This window comes from Martes martes (assembly GCF_963455335.1).
Source record: "Martes martes genome assembly, chromosome: 17".
Classification (NCBI taxonomy): Eukaryota; Metazoa; Chordata; class Mammalia; order Carnivora; family Mustelidae; genus Martes; species Martes martes.
The window spans coordinates 45,557,513-45,580,394 of NC_137905.1; the positions used below are offsets into that span (position 1 = coordinate 45,557,513).

The following is a 22,882-nucleotide window of genomic DNA, read 5'->3' on the forward strand; positions in this document are numbered from 1 at the left end:
AGGACCCGACAGACACATCTAAGAAGTCTTAAACTGAGATTTGCAACCAAGTTAAAGCTCAAGCGTTTAAGAGGCGATACCACCCTCTGGCGGCCGGGATGAAAACGGCACCTCCCCGCGACACACCACTTTCCCGGGAGGTAGTCAGAGTTCCAGGAGTTCCACCCCGAAAACTCCGAATATCGAAACGTTCATTCCTCTAAGTGGGGATGTAGATGTTTTGGTAGATTTATAAGATGTATAAATTCTTAAAAAGAGGTCAAGAGGAAAAAGATGCTCCAGGTGAGGATCGAACTCACAACCTCGGCATCGCTCCGCTCGCACTGTCGTATAAGTACCGCGCGCTAACCGATTGCGCCACTGGAGCTCCGGCCGCACCCTCGCGTTGTGAGGTCCTTCAGTTGTTCTTGGCCACGTGACCTAGCTGGACAGCTCCGCCTTTTGTTGCATATGCAAATAAGAGTCTTTTGGTTGACCAATGGGAGACTGTGCGCTTCCAGTTCCGTATTCTCACGCCCCGAAGGCCCTTGCTGTAAAAGGAAAAAGTCTCAGAGACGTTTGGAATGTGGAGGCGTAGCCTGCCCGGGACTCGCCTTCTCATGAATATTCAGATACGAGGGAGGGGGCTTAACCCTTTAAAGGTTGCCTGGCCGGAAGGCAGCCCCTCCCCCCCACGGGCGGGAACAGGATATGAGCCCGGGCGGCTGGGAGGGGGAGGGGAAGGCCCAGGCGACCGCCCCCCGCCTCACAGCTGGGACCGGACTCTCCCGCCACAGATGTCGCACCGCCGCCGCCAGAGCCCAGCGGTACTCATCCCAGAGCCTTGAAGGGTCCAAAGTCGTGGACTCCGGAGTCGCGAGTCTGCACCGCGCCCTGAGAGACCCCAAAGCGCAGGCTAAAGGAACCCAAATATCCAGGTGCCCAGCGCCCCCTCCTGGAGGAGACGGGAGTCCGGGACATCACTCCGCGCGATCCTGGAGGCCGAGCTTCCTGCACCCCGGTTTAAAGAACTTGGGATCCCAGACCGGTGATTACCTCCAAGGGTTCCCAGATATTCCAGCCCAGATATCCGAACTTGGCATACGGACTCCTAGCGCCCCAGCCAGTTTGTTTGGGGCTGAAACGCCCACCACTTCAAGGGGACCCAGGAATTTGGGACTCCCCTGCGCTCCCGCCTGGAGATGGTTTAATATCTGCTCCAAGAGTTAGGGGAACTCAGGAATCCGGTCGCCCCACGGCCCTATCTAGAAGACTCAGGAATTTGGCTCTCCAGCGCCCCATCTGAGACCCAAGTGTTGGGACTCCCAGCATCCCTCATTTAGAGGACCAAGAAATTCGGACTGGTACATCCCTTTCTCCGAGAGACCCCGGATTGGGATTCCCGGAGCCTGAGAACCCGAAGTTCACGCCCCTTACTTGCAGAGCCCCAGGAGTCCGGCCTTGCGCCTCCCCGAGGACCGTACTGGGGTCGAATAAGAATCGAGCAACCTCGGTTCTGGGCTGGAGACTCCCTGGGAGGTGAGGGAGGGAGGCGAGGGGCCCCGACGGGCTGGGGGAGGGGGCGGCGCCGCAGCCGCTGAACAATGAGGGGGCGTGCCGGCGGGGGGCGAGCGAAGGCGCCGGCGGGAGTTTGGGTCTGGAGGGGTGTGGGAAGGCGCTGGGGACCCGGCGCGGCGGTGGAGACAGTAAGCGGATCGCGGAGGGACTGGCTGGGGGGTTGAGGGGAGGTGTGTTGAGGGCTCAGGGCCAGCGCCCCAACTCGCAGCCCTGGGCGGGGGAGGGAGCCGTCTGCAGGACCCTGGCATCCGGTCCCCCAGCCTCCTCCGCCCTCCCCTGGGACCCCGCGGCCTCCCGCCCACGGCTTTTCCCAGCCCTGCCCCTCGCCCTCGGCTCCAGCCAAACGTTCCCAGGATCCCTGAGCCTCCAGCCCCAGACAGACCAGACTCCCAGCTCCAGTCTTCTTTGTCTCAACCTTTCCATCTTTTTCTCTGTGTTATCGCCCCTTGTGCCCCTGTTTCTATCACCGTGCTTCTGTCTGCCTCCTTAGTTACTCTTAGGGGGTCCCTCCTGGGTTTAGACCGGGTTCCCAATTCTCTGGCCTAATCTGTGAGTGTGGCCAGTGGGGGGAGGCTGATGGGGTCCTGATATCCAAGAAGGGGATCTCTCTGCAGCAGCCGCTGAGCCACTCAGCCATGCCCGAGGGAGCCCGTGGACCGAGCCTGTCCAAACCCAGCCCTAGCCTTGGCCGTGGCCCCACAGGTGAAGTGTGTGACTGCGCAGCTGTGTGTGAGAGCCAGACAGGTGAGCGTGCAAGGGAGGGTGGGGTCTGCTGGGCATTGGGTCCTTTAGTCCAGGCACTGTGAGGGCCTCTATGGCTGGCCTCCGTGCTGGGCAGTGCTGGCAACACAAGTGATCGAGACAGTCCCAGCCCTGCCTACACAGAGCTCCAGGTCGCCTGGGGCAGATGGAACCATCCCCAGATGCTGACAGTCCAGAGGGGAAACCTGTGGTAGAATGGTCAGGGCTGGGACAGGGTTGTGGGGAGCAGTGGAGAAAGCCCCCTCCCCTCACTGTGGAAGCCCAGTCCGGAACGGCTTCATGGAGGAGGGGACATCTAAACAGAATTGAAAGCTGAGGAGGAATGAGTTGGAAAAAGCAAGGAAGAGTATTCCATGCTGAGGGGACAGTGTGTGCAGAGGCAAGAGGGGCTGGTTTTTCTTAAGTAACTGAAAGTAGGCAAATAGGACTGGAGTCCGGAGTGTGAGAAGTGGTATGGCTATGGAAAGAGAGCAGAATGGAAAGGTCTTGAATGGCCACGTTGCATAGGGCCCTGTGGATCTGAGGAGTTTGGACTTTATCCCAAGGATGTGAAGGACGAGCACTTGGAGTGACAGGGTCAAATGGGCAGATTAATAAAGATCTCCCAGGCTAACACATGGAGGTGGATTAGAAGAGTGGAAGCCGGAGCCCAGAGGAGACCCTGATGGAAGAGGACTGGTCAGGACTGGGGCAGCGCAATGGGGAGAGGAGACCGGAGCCCCGGGGAAAGATAGTGATGTGGTGTGGATGAGTGTAGGGCTGAGAGCACTCACTCAGGTGGGGACACCCCCTGATCTCCTGCTCCACACCCCCAGCAGGCCCTGCAACCCCTGCCATGGCCTCCCCCCGAGGTTCTGGGAGCTCCACATCCCTGAGCACGGTGGGCTCTGAGGGGGACCCGGCTCCAGGGCCCACCCCAGTCTGCTCAGCGTCCAGGCCAGAGCCCCTTCCAGGGCCCCCCATCCGCCTGCATCTGTCACCCGTGGGAACCCCGGGTTCGGCCAAACCCTCGAGGCTGGAGCGAGTGGTGCGAGAGATCGTGGAGACAGAGCGGGCCTATGTCCGGGACCTTCGTAGCATCGTGGAGGTGAGGCCAGCCAGCACCTGAGCACAGTGGGAACCCAGGCCAGCCCTCTGCACCCATAACCCCAGTCATCCCCGCAGGACTACCTGGCCCCTCTGCTGGATGGTGGGGTCCTAGGGCTGAGCGCGGAGCAGGTGGGCATGCTATTTGCCAACATCGAGGACATCTACGAGTTCAGCAGGTCAGAGGAGGGAGGGATGGGCAGGGGTACCAGCGGGTAGGGTCAGGGATGGTGGGCTGTATCCTAACCCAGACCTCGGAGCCCCATAATGCCTTGTCCAGGCTAGTACCTGGGGTGTGGTGACTTGGGGCAGGGATCATGATGGGGAGCAAGGAACCAGAGTGATGGAGGGTGAGGTAGATGGGAGCTTGAGGACCCCGAGGAGGCCTAAATCCTGGGATGTGTCTCAGTGCTGTGTCAGATGTGGGATCACGATGAATCCAGGGCTCACGTGGGCCCCGAAGATCATGCCAGGGTGAGCATTCGTGTGACCATCTCGGCCTAGGAACCCCCTCGGCCCCAGATAAACCAGATGGTTGGCCAGGACCCAGGAAGGAGGATGCTGGGGTCCAAGGATCCTAACCCCTCTGAGTGTCTTCATGAGATCTTCGGATGATAGCAGGAGATCTGAGAAGGCATGGCAAGATCTCAGGATCGCAACAGGATCTTAAGCTCATCACAGCCCTGAGGGTCATGACACCCCTCTCCCTGGGTCATATCATAAGATCCCCACCCCCACCCCAGGCTCATGCCAGCTGTGACAACGTTTTGAGCGGAGGAATAGGATGCTGTCCATGGACAAAGTCTGAGTAGCTTGCGATCTCCCGTGTCACGGCAAGAACACTTCCTTTGGGTGTGGTGGCCCCTTGAGAGACCCCGGCCACCACCAAGGCCCCAGCCTCTTGGAGTCCTCCCACAGGGGGATTCGGGGATGGGGCGGCCCCTCACCGCCCTCTCTCCCTCACAGTGAGCTCCTGGAGGACCTGGAGGGCAGCAGCAGCGCGGGGGGCATTGCTGAGTGCTTTGTGCAGAGGGTAAGTCAGGGTGAGGGCGCTCAGTCTGGGATGGGGCCTGGGGCGGGGTGGGGCGGGAGGTGGGGGGGGTGCGGAGGGAGCAGGCCTGGGCTAGGTGGGAGGGAGGCCCTGGGGAGTTGGGACCTTGGGTCTCCCTGACTCTTGTGTCACTCGCAGAGTGAGGATTTTGACATCTACACGTTATACTGCATGAATTATCCGAGGTGAGGAGTGAGGAGCTCCTGCCGGGCCCCAGGCCTTGCCCCCTGAGTTGCTGTGTCAGCTGGCCTCCCTCCACCTCGACCCATCCAGCTCCAACCCCTACCAGACCAGGACAGTAACTGACCTCTCCCTAAGCTGCCCTTGACCGCCCCCAGCCCCTGCTGCCAGCCCCTGAAACCCTGGCCACTCCCCACGCCCTCCCAGCACCCCCCCCCCACCCGGGGCTGCCAATACCCCCAACCCTGACGTGTGCTGTGCCCCCAGCTCCCTAGCCCTGCTCCGGGAGCTGTCGCTGTCCCCGCCCGCAGCCCTGTGGTTGCAGGAGCGCCAGGCCCAGCTCCGCCACTCACTGCCTCTGCAGAGCTTCCTGCTGAAACCTGTTCAGCGGATCCTCAAGTACCATCTGTTGCTGCAGGTGGGCTGTGGCCCTGGGGGGCTGCCCGGGGAGGGCAAGGGCAGGGTCCTGTCCGGCGACCCCCTAGTGGGACATCTGGAGGGTGGACCCAGGACAAGTCCCCAGAAGCTGGGCCAGCAGCTGGGGCAGGGCTCGCGGCTGGTGGGGACTGGCGTCAGCTGATCCCACTTTCTATCTCTGCCTGTGTCTCTGCGTCCTTCACTGGGTTGCCACCTCTGCCCCTACCCTTCTGTTTCTCTCCCTCTTTGTCGTTATCGTTCTCTCTCGTCTCTGTCCCCTCCCTGGGTGCCTGGGGACTGCCTGGCAGGAGCTAGGCAAGCACTGGGCAGAGGGCCCAGGCGCCGGGGGCCGCGAGATGGTGGAAGAGGCCATCGTGTCCATGACCGCGGTCGCCTGGTACATCAATGACATGAAACGGAAGCAGGAGCATGCGGCACGCCTCCAGGTGAGCCCCGGAGGACGGCATGGGGGGGGAGGGGTGCTGGGGCTGCTGGATGGGGGCAGCGGGCAGGAGGGCCTCTGGTGGGGCTGATTGGCCTCCGAGCGCCGGCTGGGACAGCACAGCCCTATGGCTGACGCCCCCGTCTTGTTGTGTGTGCACTTCCTGTCACGGTGCATGTGCACTTTGGTGCCTTTTGCACCTGACGGGGTCCCAGCAGGAAGTGCAACGGCGGCTGGGCGGCTGGACTGGCCCGGAGCTCAGCGCTTTCGGGGAGCTGGTGCTGGAGGGCGCATTCCGAGGTGGCGGAGGGGGCGGCCCCCGACTTCGAGGGGGCGAGCGGCTGCTTTTTCTATTCTCACGGATGCTGCTCGTGGCCAAGCGCCGGGGTCCGGAGTATACCTACAAGGGCCATATCTTCGTGAGTTCAGGGTTGGGGGCAAGGCCAGAATGTCCCCAGCAAGGTTTATCACCTATACCTATAGCTGGGTACCTACAGGGAGGGCTGGTGGCGGGGTCTGCAAAGGAGGGACCCCCCCAGCTTAAAAGGGCCACGTTTTCTTGAGTCCGAGGATGGGGGTGAGGTTTAATGAGGGGCGAGGCCAGCAGGATGCCAGTGAGGGTCTGGGGAGTGGGGGGGGGCCTGGATTTGAGCTTGCTGCCCCTTTCTGTCCCCCCCCATCTAGTGCTGCAACCTGAGTGTGAGCGAGAGTCCTCGAGACCCTCTAGGGTTCAAGGTGTCCGATCTGACCATTCCCAAACACAGGCACCTTCTCCAGGTGGGTTCAAGCTGGGGCTGGGCAGTCAGGGCTCCCCTCCACCTCTAGACCTTACACCCGGCTCCCGACTCCGCCCCATCCCACCCCCAGGCCAAGAACCAAGAAGAGAAGAGGCTGTGGATTCACTGTCTCCAGCGTCTCTTCTTTGAGAACCACCCTGCCTCCATCCCTGCCAAGGTACAGCTCCTGCTATGTCCGTGGGCCTTGAGCGTGCTGGAGGGCCTCCCCCCACCATAGCTCTGCAAAACCCTAAGGGCAGGGGGACTCTCTTAGACCATGACCCATAAATTGCAGAGTTAGGCTGCCTGGGTTTAAAGTCTAGCTCCACCATGTTCTGCTCTGTGACTTTGGGCAAGTAGGGCAACCTCTCTGATCCCTGTTTCCTCACCTGGTGGAATCAGCACCAACCCCACGGAGTTGGGGGGATTACTGACAGTCATAAGTCATGTGAGGTGCCTCATGCGTACAGCACCCATGAAGAGGATTCTGTGACTGGGGCGCTCAGAGACAAGCGCTCTGCCACACAACTCCCACCCTTGTCTCTTTCAGGCCAAACAAGTTCTCCTTGAAAACAGCCTGCACTGTGAGTTGGGGCCTTGGGATTATGTGGGAGTCTCTGCATGACTCCCAAGGAGAAGTCAATTATCAGGTTCCAAATTTCTCCCCATAGGTGCTCCTAAAAGTAAGCCTATCCCAGAGCCCCTGACACCCCCACTTGGGTCTCCCCGACCTCGAGATGCTAGAAGTTTCACCCCTGGACGAAGGAACACAGGTAAAGATGGAACCCTGAGCTCCCCCCGCTACTTCTCCCCCAGGAACTGTACCCCCAGCCTTCTTCTCCTTCGGGAGCCTGGAGCTGGGCCCCTCACGGGCTTTTAATCTCACTGTCCCCCAGCTCCGTCTCCAGGACCCTCTGCTACCCGCCGTGGCCGCAGACAGTCTGGTGAGTGTCCTCCATCTAAAAGTTGACTAGAGAATGCGGTGGGAGCTGGGCCCTTGACATCACTGTGTTCTCTCCCCAGAGCCAGTAAAGGACCCGTACGTTATGTTTCCACCAAACGGTAAGTGAGTGCCCCAGCCCAGCTGGGTTCAGCCCCATCCGTCTGTCTGTCTCTTTCCAGGGGATGTCCCATGGGCATGGGTGCGGGGTGACGGGCAGCTCATCAGCTGTAAGGAATGACCTTGTTCCCGCATCTCATTCTTTTCTCCTTATCATCTCTCCATCCCCAGCTAAGCCTAGACTCAAGGTAAGAAACACCCTAGGACAGGGTCTGGGGACCTGTACTCCTGGGCCTGGGAGAAAGGGGTGGGGCCCTCCACTCCAGCCCTCCATCCTCTCTCCTTGCTCGCAGCATGCTGGCAGTGAGGGGGAGCTCTACCCCCCCGTAGAGCCTCAGCCACCAGTTCCAACTTCCGGACCCCCTGAGGACCTGGAGGACACTGGACCCCCCACACTGGAGCCCTCTGGGACCTCCATCACTGAAGAGATTCTGGAACTGTTGAACCAAAGAGGCCTCCGGGATCCAGGGGTGAGCTGGGCATTACATCATGGTGTCATTGGGGCGCTCAGCTGGGAGGGGAATAGCCCCAGGGGGTCAGGGGGCCCAGCCTGCCCTGACATCTTTGGCCTCTTCCCCAGTGCCCACCGCCGCCATCCCCCCACGACATTCCCAAGTTCCCTGGAGACTCCCAGGTGCCAGGCGACAGCGAAACCCTCACATTCCAAGCCCTGCCCGGCCGGGACTCTTCAGAAGAGGAGGAGGAGGAGGAGCTAGAGATGGACGAACGGGGGCCTTCCCCGCTCCACGTCCTGGAAGGGCTCGAAAGTTCCAGCGCGGCTGAAACTCCCGACGTTTCCGGCCTTAGCAAAAGTCCAGACGCACCCGGCCTCCCTGAAATTCCCGGCCTGTCTGAAATTCCCAAGATTCCCCACCTTCCCAGCCTCTCTGACATTTCCAGTGTTTTTGAAATGCCCTGCCTTCCAGCCATACCTAATGTCCCGGACATTCCTAGTCTCGCCAGTGCTCCCGCCCTTCCCTGTGACTCATGGCTCCAGGGACCTCTGCAAGGGCCCGATGAGGCTGTAGCCACCAGGAGAGAACTGTTCCCCGGAGGCAGCTCAGCAAAACTGGGGGAACCCTCCTCAGGTGGCAGGGCAGGGCAGGAGGAGGCCGAGGAAGGGGAATCGTTCCCAGACTTCCAGCCCCAGGATGTCCCCCGAGATCAGGGATTCCCAGATGAGCTGGAATTCCGCTCTTGTTCAGAAATCCGCAGCGCCTGGCGGGCCTTGGAGCAGGGGCAGCTGGCCCGGCCGGGTTTCCCGGAGCCACTGCTGATCCTGGAAGATTCGGATCTGGGCGGAGGCAGCGGGAGCGGGAAGGCAGGAGCCCCGAGTTCGGAGAGGGCAGCCTCCCGGGTGCGAGAGTTAGCCCGGCTCTACAGCGAGCGGATCCAGCAGATGCAGCGGGCCGAGACCCGGGCATCGGCCAACGCCCCCCGCCGCCGGCCTCGCGCTCTGGCCCAGCCCCATTTGTCCCCCCGCCTGCCCCAAGAGCATGCTGAGCCAGGTGAGGTCCAGGTGTGTGGTTGGCAGAGATGGCCCCCATGGAGACCTCAGTCCTGACTCCGTTCTTTCTGTGCACACAGGGCCTCTGCCTGCCTTTGGACACGTGCTGGTGTGTGAGCTGGCCTTCCCGCTGACCTGTGCCCAGGAGTCTGTCCCTCTGGGTCCTGCCACCCGGGTTCAAGCTGCCACGCCTTTGTCTAAGCAGGGAGGCTGCCTGGGTGGCCGGGGTCTCTGTGTTTCCAGTTTGCCTGAGCAAGACCATCTGGGCATCCGGGTACCAGCTGCTGGCCGTCTGCCTGAGCAAGGAGGCCCCCAGAACACACAGAGTGTGGCTGCAGCCACCACAGCCTTGCCCCCCCAGGAAGACCCCCCAGATGCGCGGGTGCCGGCTACAGCTCTGCCTGACCCAGGAGGCCACCTGGAAGTCCAGGGTCCAGCTACCACTCCTCTGCCTCAGCATAGAGGCCATATGGACACCCAAGTTCCAACCAGCCCGGCCCTGCCTGGGCAGAGATGCTGTTCTGACGTCACGGTTTTAGCCACTGCCACTGTGCCCAAGCTAGAAGTTCCTCTACGTAGCCAGAGCCCGAGCAATACCCCATTAACCAGACAAGGAGGTCCCAGGGATGTTCCATTTCCAGCCGGTGGTGGCGACCGAGCTGTCAACGCCTCGCTTACACATGGAAGCAGCCTGGACCGTCCGATCCCAGGCAACACTGCGCTGCCCTTGCAACACGACCTCCCGGACATTCCGGTTCTGGGTGCTTCACCTCTAGCTGCCTGGGAAGGCCCCCTGAGCCATGAGATCCCAGCCAGCGCTGTGCCGTCTTCGCCCCAAGACCCCTCAGACGTTCAGCTTCTGGGCACCTCATCCCTGCCTGCACACGAACGCTGCCTAGACCATCAGCTCCCAGCCAGCATCCCACTGTCTTTGCCCCAGAACTCGAATGTTCCCGCTGCTGCACCTCTGCCCCAGCGACCAGGCCTCCCGGACACCCAAGTCCAGGCCCTCCCACCTCTGCCCAAGCAGGGAGGCCTCCCAGACACCCAGGGTCCATCTGCTGCACCTTTGCTTCAGGAACAAAGCTTCACAGACCTTCAGGTCCAAAAACGTTCGCCGTTGTTGGAGCAGAGGAGCCTCCCCGACGTCTGCGGTCCAGCCCCAACACCCCTGCCTGAGCAGAGAGGCTCTCGGGACTCTCAGGGCCTGTTTTCCACCCCGGCTCAGACCACCATGGTTCTGTCCAAACCAGGACACTACTTGGCCTCTCCTGTCACCAGGTCAGAGTCTTCAGAGTTGACCCCGCCCCATAGCCCCCCTCCTCCGACCCGGCAGCTCCTGGGCCCCAATGCAGCTGCCCTCTCAAGGTACCTGGCAGCCTCATACATCAGCCAGAGCCTGGCTCGGCGGCAAGGGTCTGGGGGAGAAGCCCCCTCGGCCTCCCGGGGTCCCTGGTCCTCCTCTGCCCCCGCATCGCGGGCCCCTTCACCCCCACCCCAGCCCCAGCCCCCGCCGCCCCCAGCCCGGAGGCTTAGCTATGCCACCACGGTCAACATCCAGGTTGGGGGTGGCGGGCGGCTCCGGCCAGCCAAGGCCCAGGTCAGGTTGAACCACCCTGCTCTCTTGGCCCCCGCCCAGGAATCTGTGGGCCTTCGCAGGGCCCAGGGAGCTCCTGATGCCCCTTTCCACATGTGAGCCCAGATAGCGGGCTTCTTGAAAAGCAAGGACTTCAGCCGGATGCCACAGACCCTCAGAACTTCACCCGGAAGTCCAGACACTGAGCACAGGTCTAGAAATTGCTGCAGCTTTTCAACTCCTGGGAGCTGCTTTGGCGAATGGTTCTTTTTACTTACCTTGACTAACTCAGCAGGGATGGGGAAGGGGATGTCGTTAATATTTTGTTAATATTATGAAGTTATGTATATTTTCCCATTCTGGAGGCAGTGGGCGGATGACAAGACAATGAATGCGAAGGTCTGACACAGCATGAATCAGTGGTTCTGAAAACAGGAGGCATCTCAAACTTGGAGAATTACTGACGACCGCCCATTAGTTTGGTGTTTGCGTTTGGATAGTTTATGAACTGCTTGATGCCATCCAGGAAAACCCAATTAAGCAGCTTGGTTCCAGGTCGACTTAGAAGTTTACCCAGTTCATGTCTCCTAGCATCTCATCTGTTCAGCCATCTCTGTTTATATCCATCAGCTCCCTGTCCCGTCTTCCAGTCCATGTGCCATGATTTAGTCAACTCTGCCCTATTCATCCATCATCCTACATCCATTCCTCCATTATCCCACCTGTCCATTTTGTCCAACTGGCCCTCTCCATTCATCCCTCTGTTCCTCCATATTTCCCCCTTTACCCATCCCTACCTCTCATTCGACCATCTAATCCATCAGTGCCATCACGTTACGTTCCCTACCATCCATCCATCCCTCTTTGATTAGATTCTTCTGAGTCTTGGTACTACAAAATTTCAGAGATTCTACTCTACTAACACCAGAGTGAACTGGGTTTGGGATTCTGCAAAGTCCGTTCCACATCTGATTTCTCACTCCCCAACACATGAATGTTCTAATTCTTGTGCCCACCTACACACATTGGATCTTTTTACCCCCTCACTTTAGTTTGGGACCTCTCAAGTGCCCCCACCCCTAAGAGAAATTCAGGTCAGAGACAAAGGCTTTTATGTTAGAATCATTCTGCCCCCTCCTAGCAGTGTTATGCTGGGCAAGCAGCATAATTTAAGCATAATTTAAGCAGTTTCTTTGGTAATACTAGCTTCATGCATTGCTAAACCTCTTGTACTTAGCACCTTGTCTTATTTCATTTTCCCTGGAATTCCTTGAGGGACCAGTGTCAAAGCTGAGTTCAAATCCTGACTTTTTTAGTTGGGGTACAACCTCCGAGTCTGGTTTTCTCAACTGGGCCAGCTGAGAAACTGTAGAACAGTACCTGCCGTGTAAGATCATGGTAAATTCAGTGAGCCTGGCCTTACTTCCCGGGGCACTGTTCGACTACCAGAGATCCCCCAGGGTCCAGGATCTGGTTCCATCCTATGGAGTCAAAAGCTCCAGGTGGGAGCCTAAGAATCTGAAGTTTGAACAGTGAACAGAAAGAAAAAAAAAGTGGCGACTTATTGAGTACTAACTGCATAGCGACAGCATTAGTCACTTTATGTGAACTCATTCACTTTGAATCCTCTCAATGTCCCTAAAAGACACGTGAGGATGGTTTCTGATCCTCAAGAGATGAGGGAACAGAATAGAGAGTAAGGGGGTCTGCCCCGTCACAGCTAGGCAGAGGCAGAGCTGGAACTCGGATCTCCACAGCCTAGCTTGAGTCCATACCATTAAGTGTCTATCTTGTGCCTGACAGGATTCAAGGAACCACTTCCCTCCGGGATGAGACTTACAGTGTAGTGCCTGAAGGGCCCTAAGTGATCCTTAGCTGAGTACGGCAGCAGAAACAAGGCCTGGCTCAGTAAATGTCAGCTGCTGGCTTCTAGTCACTTATCGGACAGTTACTGGGCTATATGGCAGGGCTAGGGCTGAGCTGGCCTCAGCCCGGGCCCAGCAGCTGCCCTCCCCTCCTCCGCCCCCAGCTGCACATTCCCAGCTGAAGGAAAGTTCTCAGCCTGGCCTGGGCTCCCAGTGGCGCCGGAATTCCCGGTATTTGAGGAGGCGGCTGGGAGAGAAAGGGGCAGTCTACTCCAAAGCCTCAAGTGGGGAAGGAGAGGCGAGCCCCCTCCGCCTTTCCAGATGCAAGATGCATCCCAGCTGTGCCTTTGGCAGGGGGCCAGGAGCCTCGGAAGGGGGTCTCCAAACCCTGGAGGAAAACCATGGACACCAGGCTTGCTTTGGCCCCTCCTGGACTCCAGGACTCCTGACACCTGCCAGGCTCCTAGCTTTCCCCTTCACGGTCCTAGCTGACAGCGCCTTGGGATACACTCCTTGCTGGTCCACTAGTCTGCCCACTGTTAGGTCAGCCTAGCTGTCCTTAGAGCCACAGTTCGATCAGGCTCAAAGTGGGAGGGTAGTGCCCTGCTGCCCTCTTTGGGACATTTAAGTTAATGCCAGCCAAACCATTAACCACATCTCCCATGAAGAGCCTGGTGAGCTGCAGTTATGTGGCCACTAGGCTAACTTTCTTAGCTAACATCTCGACTTATGCCTTCTACCAACCTCACAGGCACAATGCTTAGCTGGGCACCTAGTTGGTGCCTAGTTGCTAATCAACCCCACTGTCCATCTGTAAGCAGTACTATCCACGTCCGCTCCCCGTAGATGCGTGCCATCCTACAGAACTGACCTCACGATGGACATGTTCTCTTGTCTGCAGCCCAGCCATGGCAGCCACACAGGCCTACTATACTGACTGGACAGAGACAAAAAGGGCAACTGGACAGTAAATTTCAAGTTCCATCTTTTACAAAAAAAAATTTGTAAGGTTTTTCTTCCTCTGTCCATGCCCAGTGTTCTTGCCCGTACCCCGGCAGCAGGGGGAAGAGTGTGGGCCCTCGCCTGGGGACAGATGGCTGAGGTAGCTAGGTTGGCTCAAGGCTAATGTGGGCGGAGATGCACGTTCCACTCAATGACAGTCACTGGCTTCCTGCAAAGACGGGGGGGGGCGCACACAGTAACTGAATCCACAAGCAACATTCACTTCCCTATACACACACCAGTACTGTCCCCCACAGAACTTTGACGATGGTAATGTCTTGTGTAGCCCAGGAGTAGCAACCAAGAGCCCACCAAGTGTTGGCTCTTACTACGTGGCGGGTACTACAGCTAAGTTCTCAGACACATTCTGAGCCCTGTAAAGACAATCACCACAATGAGTTTAACTGGGAACCTTTCCCCAGGAGTAAGTATTACCATCCTGAAACATGAAACCAGTCAGGGGGAAATCCCCCTCCCCATCCCAAGCCTACAGGTTGGCATTACGGTAAATTGCTTTCTAATCTGGCACGGCCCTTAGTGGTTGACTTCGGAATGCACCCAGGAAGTTTCTCCTGTCTCCGTATTCTAGTTCACTGATCTTAACACTTTCTACCGCTCCTCCTTGACATGCCATTTTGACAGTGGCAAATAGACTGAAAAAAGACAAACTCACAAGGACACCCCACACAACCAATAACCCAGAACTCCCTAGACCGGACTCTACTGGAGGTACAGGGAGATTGGGCCCACCTGCCTCTCCCACCCATTCACACTGACCCTAGAGTGCTGTCTTCTGGAAAAGTTTACAATCCAGGCTGGGGCGTTTTTGCATTTCTTATATAGTCCAAGACCCACCAAAAACAACCAAAGCAGTCTTTGAAATCTTAAGTCCCATAACAATTGTTTATTATAAAGATGAACCCTCATCCTCACGACAGGCTTATCGGTAGGATTTCTGGTAGCGAGCACGGGCACCAGGACCACCAAACTTTTTGGATTCGCAGCGCCGGGGATCAGCTACCAACAGGGTCCGGTCATACTGGATGAGGATGTCTTTGATCTCCTTCTTGGAAGCCTCATCCACATCTGGGAATGAAAAGAGAGTGAGGACTGAGATAGCCATGGAAGTGCCCTCCAAGTCTCTGAGGCTAAAGATTGGGCAGGGGGGGTGCGGGGGGGGGGGGGCTGGTCCCCTACTTGCCACCCACCCACCCATCAGGAAGGAGCCATGCTCACTCACATTTCTGGTAATAGGCCACCAGGGCTTTGGAGATGGACTGGCGGATTGCTGTGAGGGAAATACATGCACGAGAGAGTGTTGTCAGCTTTGTGAAGGCCCAAGAATAGGGCCTTGCCCTCAGAGCCGCCTCCCCACCACCAGGCCCGCAGTTCCTGGACTCACCGTAAATCTGGGCCACGTGACCACCACCCTTCACTCGGACTCGGATGTCCACCCCAGCAAATCGCTCCTTGCCCAGAAGCAGAACAGGTTCCAGCAGCTAGAGGAGCAAGGGACACGACAGGATTTTAGATGACAACCGGGACAGCTGAGTGCCACCTCACTGAGCACCTGACTCCTCTCTCTCCAAGTAACTTCTACCATGGCTGACGTAAGAGCACTTGTGGACAAGGAGGAGGCTGTCACTGCAGACCCCTCTGCATAGGCAGGGGAGCAGGGAGGATTTGAAGCCTGAGGAGAGACTGCTGAAGGCAATCTGAGTTGGGCCCTCCCATCTGTGTCCCTCTGGGGCCTCAGAATCCCCATCTCTAGCACTGGTTCTTAAGAGCGCTGGCACGTTAGTCCAACAAGGCCAACCTCTCCGGCCAAGGCTGCCGGAAACCATGAAAAGCCCCGTCCAGTGCTTTTTCTAGATTTCCCCCCTTGAGCACTCCGCCCAGCCCTCTGAGCATCCCTCCAAATTACAACAGTAGTACAACAACCTGTGCCACGCTCTCCCCTTGCCAGCTCTAGATCTTTTGTAGGTGCCTGGATGCTTTTGTTTTACCTGCTTTAGGTCTCAGCTCACAGATCCCCACCTTCATCTTCCCCAAGCCTGTCCCAACCCTTCTACCCAGGCAGAACCCCTCTCTGGGCTCCCCCATTTCAACCCAGACTATGTAGGAGCAGAGTCTAATACTGAGTCCAGTCTGCCTCCTCCACTGGACTAGGAGCTCTGTGAGGGCAGGGCCTGGGGCTACCTGATCACTGCTGTGTCCCCAGCACTCAACACAGGGCACACAAACAAAACCTTTGTATAACCAGCAATTGGTAAGAGCAAACCATAATACAAAGGGATCTCAAACACCGTCATATTAAATTCTAACTAAACCTGCAACACAAATGTTATTTTTCAGAGTTAGAAATGACATGGACTTTTATTACTACCTTGCACACCAGAAACTAATGTTGCATTTCAACGTCAGTAAAATTAAAAAATAATCGGAACTAATAAAGTAAAAGGAACACACTCTGAAAAAACAAATGAGTGCTCACACATACCAAGAAGCTTACACTGACAAACTACTCTATCCTCACAACAGTCCTTTGAAGTAGAAATTATCCCTTTTATAAATGAACCTGAGAGAAAAAGTTACTTGACTCAAATAACAACACAAATTTAAAAAGGCAAAAAAAAAAACCAGATTCTGCTCTTTCCATTCTGAGCTCAAGAAACTAAGACCAAAACAGGCAGGGGAGGAACCCCTTTCACAGCAAGAGCAACAAACCCAAATTCTCCTCCTGTTCTTCCAATATTTAACTATTAAGCACCTACAACAACCAAATCCTACTTTTAAACAAAATGTCTTTTTTTTTAAGATTTTATTTATTTATTTGACTGAGGAAGATCACAAGTAGGCAGAGAGAGAGAGAGAAGCAGGCTCCCCGCTGAGCCAAGAGCCCGATGTGGGGCTTGATCCCAGGACCCCAAGATCATGACCTGAGCTGAAGGCAGTGGCTTAACCCACTGAGCCACCCAGGCGCCCCTAAACAAAATGTCTTAAGAAAGCAATTGATTTCTGTCCTCAGAGAGTATATGCTCTAACAGGGAAAAGAGACATTAGATTGTAAACAAAACACACATCTGCCATTAATTTACTATACTATAAGAAACCAGGCTGCACAAACTCCCCTTACCCTGCAGTCCCCAAATGAGTGGGCTTCCAAATGTCCCAGGTTTTTTTTTTCTTTTAAAGATTTTATTTATTTATTTGACAGAGATCAAAAGGAGGCAAAGTCAGGCAGAAAGAGAGGGAAGCAGGCTCCCCGCTGAGCAGAGAGCCGGGACACGGGGCTCGATCCCAGGACCCTGAGATCATGTCCTGAGCCAAAGGCAGAAGCTTAACCCACTGAGCCACCCAGGCACCCCAAATGTCCCCATTTTTTTTTTTTTTTTAAAGATTTTATTTATTTATTTGACAGACAGATCACAAGTAGGCAGAGAGGCAGGCAGAGAGAGAAGGGAGGAAGCAGGCTCCCCGCTGAGCAGAGAGCCCGATGCGGGGCTCGATCCCAGGACGCTGGGATCATGACCTGAGCCGAAGGCAGCGGCCTTAACCACTGAGCCACCCAGGCGCCCCAAATGTCCCCATTTTTGAAGACACCCTTTTAATCTCCAAGTCTTCACTCTGTCCACTTTAATCACAATATCTGAACCCTCTGAAAATCCAACTCCATCTCCAAATGCCCCCCCCTTTTTCCCTTTTAAAGACTTTATTTGACAGAGAGAGACACAGCGAGAGAGGGAACAAAAGTAGGGGGAGTGGGAGAGGGAGAAGCAGGCTTCCCGCCGAGCAGACAGCCCGATGCGGGGCTCGATCTCAGGAGCCTGGCAGCATGACCTGAGCTGAAGGCAGACACTTAATGACTGAGCCACCCAGGCGCCCCCCAAATGACCCTTTTTCTGTCCCCAACTCAGCTTCTAAACATCCCATTGTTGATACCAGATCCCTCAGCTTCCAAGACCAAGAAATTCCAACAACCCATCTATTGAAACATCTCTCTCTACAGCCCTCCACTCAACCCGAACGCCCACCCTCAATGCCAGCACCTTGTATTGTAGCGTGCGGGGTTCGATCATCTCCAGGGGCCGCCCATTCACCTTGATGAGGCCGTTGCCCCGTTTGCAGTGCGCCACGGCTGTGGCCGTCTTCTGCGGAAAGCGAGGGAGAAACAGCGGAGCCACGTGAGCTTCGGTCGACCCCAGAACCTGCCCGTGGGCCCCGGTCAACCCCGGCCTCCCTCCGCCCCTCTTATCAGGCACCCGGCCTACCTTGCGTCCGAAGACCTGCACGGACTGCAGAGGACCCTTGGACGGCATGGCTAGAACGTAGGCCAGAGGTCCTCACCGCGAGGCGCTGCAACCGGAAAAGGAAAATGCGGGGCCTCCCTGCCCGCTTTTCAGGGTCTGCGCAGGCGCTCTGGGTGCAGTGTCGCGACGGGAGAGCGCTTTACGGCTCATATTGCGGCCAGAGGGCGGGACTTCGGAATAGTGGCGACAGGGTGGGTCCCAGGACCGGAGGAGGCGGGACCTGACATGTGCGGGGTGCAATTGCGGACGAAGGGTCAGGGCGGGCTGTTCTTCACAGTCTCGGTCCTCGCTGGCCATCGCCGGTTCTTTTGCATTTCGGCTCTTTGATAATCTCCCTCCGCCCTAAAATCGATTCTTACCCTCGTCTAAAGAGGCTCCTTTTACCCCCTAGCACTGGTTATCATATTCTCCTATGAACTCCATCCTGCCCTCTGGACCCTTCTCCCCAAATCCTTCTCCGTCAGAACCCACAGCAGGAAGTCAGGATTTACAAATTCCGGATTCAGAACCAACTCCTCCGAGAATCCTCTCCCAGAATCTTTCTTTTTAGCGCCCCTCAGAATCCACCTTTCACCAGAATTTCCTTCCTTTAAAAGTCTTCTCCTCCCAGAATCCCACTCTTCAGAGCCCTCACACAGACTTCCTCTTTCCCTGAATCTCCATTCAAGAGCCCCAGAATCTACTTCTGCCCGCAATCCACCTTTCCCAGAACAGCCCCGTTAGAATCCCCTTTTCACAAAATCTCTCTCGCTTTCAGAGACCCCTCCTTCAAAATCTACATTTCCTAAGAATTCTTTTCCCTTCAGAGCCTCCTCTTGCCAGCAGCTGGCTTCCCCTCGATTTTCGACTCCTTAGAATCCCACCTTCCAGAATGCCCCCCTTGAGGGTCCCTATCCTAGAATCCCTCTTTCTCCAGGGTCTTTCAAATCATCTCTTCATTCCCTCCCCCCGCAAATCATCCTATTCTCCAGGCTTCTCCCCAACAGAGTTCTCCATCCCCAGCATCCCCCCATCCCATCTGAGGAACCTCGGGATTGAGTTGCCCCTTTGCTCCCCCACACTCAGGATACTCCTTAGGGTCCCAGCCAAAAGGTTTCTCTCTCAGACCCGCAGAGAGTCCACAGTTTCTTCAGCTTCTCTGGCAGCCCTGAGTCAGGGGTCCAAAGTTCAAAGGGCTGTGGTGACTGACCTTATGCCTGGCAGGTGGAGATGGGGTGGAGGTTGGTGGGCGGGTCTGTGGCGGGAGGGAGGATCCTCCAGCCCAGAGTCTAGCTCCAAAAGGGTAAGAGAGGGGAGAAGTGGAGGGAGGGGGCCCCCAGAGGCTGACTTGGTGGGGGGGGGCATACAGACAGATATACAGCACAAGAGAGACAGGCACATATGAAGGAAAAAGACAAAGAAGGGGCCAATGGAGAAGAGGAGAAAGAAGATAGACCCAGGGTCAATTACAGAATGACCCAGGAAACACAAGTGACGGCGATTCGGAGGCAGAGAGGCCAGCCCTCAGAGAAAGAAGACAGACAGGTACATGGAAGCATGGAGACTCCAAGATATTTGAAATATGGAATACTTGATACAAAATTAGAAGTAGAAAGGAGAGCAAAGACCCCCAAATATGCACCTGCAAACACAGATAGAGCCTAGCAGGGGTGTTTTCCAATGAGAAGACAGGCGGCGGGATTCAAGCACTCTCACACACTCGGTACTGCCTTATGGACCTGTTGGGAGGGGGTTGGGACGGGACTTCCCCAAATCCTCCAGTCTCTCTGGGCTGATACTCCCACCTTTGCTGAGTCTCATATCTTCCTGTGGGGGTTGGGGGAGAGGCGTCAGGGAACCCTCCAACCTGGACCCTCCCTGCTGTAGGATGACCATCTTCCCACAGGGCTGTTGGAGAACATTTCCCGAGTATCTGGGTTGAATGGAGCTGGGCAGGAAGAGGTCAGGGACTTTAGTCTTCCAACTTGCTCTGTCTCTCTGTACTTCTTGCTTCCAGGATGCTGGGCTGGGACCAGAGAAAGCCTGGGCAGTGGGCAGGGTGCCCATGTGGCCTCTCTGGACCATCCTCCTGCTGGTACGACCCTTGGGAGGCCTAGGATCGCCCCTCTGTCCTCGGGAGCCTTTCTACTTCCTTGTTGCCATCATGAAGATGCTGGTGAGGAGGAGGGAGGGGAAAGACTGGAGACAGGCAGGGAGGGGGTGGGGGGCATGCTCGAGGAAGGGTCAGGCTCGCCCCTCCAAGATCTGATTCTTCTCCCTACCCCAAATTATAGGGAAACAAAAATGATGGCACTCTCTACACACCAGATGACCTCTCGGTGAGTATTTCATTAGCTCCTTACTGGACCTTGGAAGTTTAGGGAGAATCCACTAGGCTCAGAACACATGTTGGGCGCAGGAGGCAGGGGTATGGTGTTCTGGCTGTCCAGCTGCTCTGACCCAACTCCCAGCCTTCACAGATACATTTTGTTCACTGCTGTCTCCAACACCTATTTTTTAAAGATTTATTTATTTGAAAGGGAGGGAGAGAGAGAGAGAGAGCATGCACGCATGCCCTTGAGCAGTAGGGAGAGTATCCCAAGCAGATTGCCCGCTGAGTGGGGAGCCCCGATGCAGGGCTCGATCCCATGACTCTGAGCCAAAACCAAGAGTTGGATGCCTGACAGCCACCCAGGTGCCCATGCTGTCCCCAACACCTACTAGAACAGCGACTGGCACATAGCAACAAACAATGGTGATGGTGGTGAGGATGACAGCTACATTTAGATAGTGATGCTTCTGCCAGGTACTGGTCTAAATACTCTAAGTATATTAGCTTATTTATTAGGGACACCATATAGGGATGTGAAGAATGCACACTGCACAAGGGTCACGCATCCACAAGAGCAGTATTCACACCCTGGATATGCTCGTCAGTTTCTGGTAGAGAGTGGTAATGTATCTTGTTCTGACAAAATCAGCACTTCCAAGTGTTTTAAGAAAGAAGTGTCATTTCCTAGGTATAGGCGGGCACCAGCCCTGAAGCCAGGAATTCTTGAGAGTTCCCTTTTACAAATGAGAAAACTGAGGGCCAAAGAGATGAGGGGGGTTGATTATCCCAGGCCATAGTTCAGAACTGGGGATTTGGGATCAGATCCTTGCCCAGAGACACCAAGTCACTCTGTCCCCACAGGTGTGTCCTGCTGAGACTCTAGGGTGCTTCCGGCTGGAGCTGTCTGTGATCCAGTTCGAAGAGGGCCCATCCCTGGGGATAGCCGTGTTCCGGCTACAGCGTCTGCTGGATGCACTGGGGTCCCGGCTGTGGGTGACTGGCCAGGGCCCTTGTCCACCCTGCGAAGGACATCCCCAGAGACCTGTCCCTCTCTTTCTGGCCAAGCTCTTGGAGTTATTACAGGGGGCATGTGCTCGGCACCGGTCCTCAGCATGAGTCTGGGAGGACACAGACTGCCTCGTACTGCTGCTGGAGAGGCTTGTTGGAGAGAGGGGGAGAGGACGTGGTCTCTAGCCCCAGCTTCCAGTCGTAAGCCTTCTCTTTCTAGGGCAGAGGACTTCATGTGCAGTCCAAGGAGCCAAGGGGAAGAGGAGAGAAGGAGGAAGATAAGATCTGAAGCCTGAAATCTCTGGCCTCCTAGGGTGTGGGGGGCCCCCATCTGGTCCTGTTCTCCCTCTCAAGATACTCCCTCCTTTATCCTCTAAGAGGAAGGGACACGGCATGGCACAGGTGTCTTCTAACCTAATCCCACCCCTAGAGGACAAGGGGAGTCTTGTACCTCAAGTCCCTGACTGCAAGTAATTACCACCTGGAGAGCTTTGAAGTAATACTGATGGTTAGGCCCCAACCCAGAGATTTTCATAATTGGTCTCTGGCGGATTCTGAACACCATAGATTTAAAATCAACTTCATTGAGGTGTAATTTACAGATAGTTAAAAGCATACATTTTAACTTCACATTTCAATGAGTTCTGACAAAGGTATACACGCAGCCACATTTCCATCACCCCAGAGCATCCCTCATGCCCCTTCCCTGTCAGTCTTCACCTCCAGTCATAGACACCCACTAATCTGCTGAGTGTAGAGATCAGTTTTGCTTTCTCTAGAGTTTCATATGAGGGTAATTGTAGTAGGTACATATATCCATCCTAGTGTTTGGCTTCTTTCACTCAGCATGATGTTTTTGAGATTCATTCATGTGCTTATCAGCAGCTTATTACTATCCCATTGTATAGATGCACCCCAATTTGTTTATCCACTGTCTTTATGATGGCTATTGGGTTGTTTCCACTTTGTGGCTACCGTGCATCGCTCTCTTCTTGCATCTTCTTCTGTACTGCTGGGGTTGAGCATTGGGAACCATGGACACACCAAACTTCCTGTGGCGGGGAAATTACTGTCCCCTCTCATTCCTGCAGCGACGTCAATAGGCATTTTGTATGTGGAATCCTGTTTTGAAAAGCTACTGTTTAAAGGAACCAAGCTTCCTTTAAGAAGGGGAAACATTTTTATAGAGCGACCAGGCTTTCCTCCCCACCCCCGTCTTGGTTTCAGTCTGGGCTTGTTGGATCAGGGAGTGTGTGCTCCTATAGACAGGCACGTGTGGTATACTCATTCCCTGGTAGCTGTCCTGTGAGCCAGCTGGTGAGCCAACCACACCATACTACCCTGTAACTAGGTGCATATTAAATTTCTGTAAACTGAATCCAGGTGTCTCAATGCTTATGCAAGAAATTTTAGCAATGTGTTTTTAAAGGTTTCTGATCTGTTTCCCCCTTCATCAGATTAATTTTTCTTATCTCTCTCTCTCATGCTCGGTCCTCTTTGCCACCGTCAGACAAATAATTACTAATATGTAAATTCACATGGACTTAAATTTGGGGATCTGCAAAGGAAAACAAGGGTTTTCAGGATTACCCAAAAGGGGAGGAGCCTTAGTCGGCCACTGAGCAGTTAATTTTTTCTGAGCTTCAGTTTCCTTGTCAGCAAAATGGGGATACTTACCTCCTAGGAATGTTTTAGAGGGTCTAGGAGATAAAGTCTGATGTCTTTGCTAACTCATTATTATTTGGTCATTCCCTGACTCCTCACGGCTTGGCACACCTCATTAGTAAATTCAAGCACGAACTCCTGTAGCTGGAAAAGCCGGTCGGAGAAGGGGAGTAAGTCTACCCCTCTCTGACCTTCCCGAGATGTCGACTCCATGCTCTACGTTAAGACAGATCTGCCACATTCAAGGTGGTGTCCTGGAAGTGCGTTGCCGGAGATTAGCCCCGGAAATCTCGCGTTAGGTGAGGCC

At 55.6% G+C, this 22,882-nt stretch overlaps 3 protein-coding genes across 3 annotated transcripts; 2 read left to right on the plus strand and 1 right to left on the minus strand.

Annotated features, from left to right (window-relative positions):
* Nucleotides 1-2,192: 2,192 nt before the first annotated feature.
* PLEKHG2 (pleckstrin homology and RhoGEF domain containing G2) lies at nucleotides 2,193-11,643 on the plus strand (the record flags this gene model as incomplete). Its single annotated transcript, XM_080829418.1, has 18 exons — nucleotides 2,193-2,301; nucleotides 3,138-3,406; nucleotides 3,484-3,584; nucleotides 4,372-4,438; nucleotides 4,595-4,641; nucleotides 4,904-5,054; nucleotides 5,362-5,499; nucleotides 5,714-5,914; nucleotides 6,180-6,272; nucleotides 6,363-6,449; nucleotides 6,822-6,855; nucleotides 6,943-7,044; nucleotides 7,168-7,215; nucleotides 7,295-7,333; nucleotides 7,503-7,519; nucleotides 7,625-7,801; nucleotides 7,912-8,839; nucleotides 8,919-11,643. The coding sequence occupies 18 exons, from the start codon at nucleotides 2,193-2,195 to the stop codon at nucleotides 10,532-10,534; spliced, it is 4,224 nt and encodes a 1,407-aa protein (XP_080685544.1). The 3' UTR covers nucleotides 10,535-11,643.
* A 2,522-nt stretch (nucleotides 11,644-14,165) lies between these two features.
* RPS16 (ribosomal protein S16) lies at nucleotides 14,166-18,740 on the minus strand. The gene is made up of 5 exons (XM_080829526.1): nucleotides 17,553-18,740; nucleotides 17,331-17,432; nucleotides 14,684-14,780; nucleotides 14,522-14,569; nucleotides 14,166-14,367 (listed from the first exon to the last, which is right to left on the minus strand). The coding sequence occupies exons 1-5, from the start codon at nucleotides 17,598-17,600 to the stop codon at nucleotides 14,222-14,224; spliced, it is 441 nt and encodes a 146-aa protein (XP_080685652.1). The 5' UTR covers nucleotides 17,601-18,740; the 3' UTR covers nucleotides 14,166-14,221.
* A 146-nt stretch (nucleotides 18,741-18,886) lies between these two features.
* On the plus strand, nucleotides 18,887-22,286 carry LOC308358235 (uncharacterized protein). Its single transcript, XM_080828380.1, has 4 exons — nucleotides 18,887-19,115; nucleotides 19,588-19,746; nucleotides 19,865-19,909; nucleotides 20,764-22,286. The coding sequence occupies exons 1-4, from the start codon at nucleotides 18,972-18,974 to the stop codon at nucleotides 21,016-21,018; spliced, it is 603 nt and encodes a 200-aa protein (XP_080684506.1). The 5' UTR covers nucleotides 18,887-18,971; the 3' UTR covers nucleotides 21,019-22,286.
* Nucleotides 22,287-22,882: the final 596 nt, after the last annotated feature.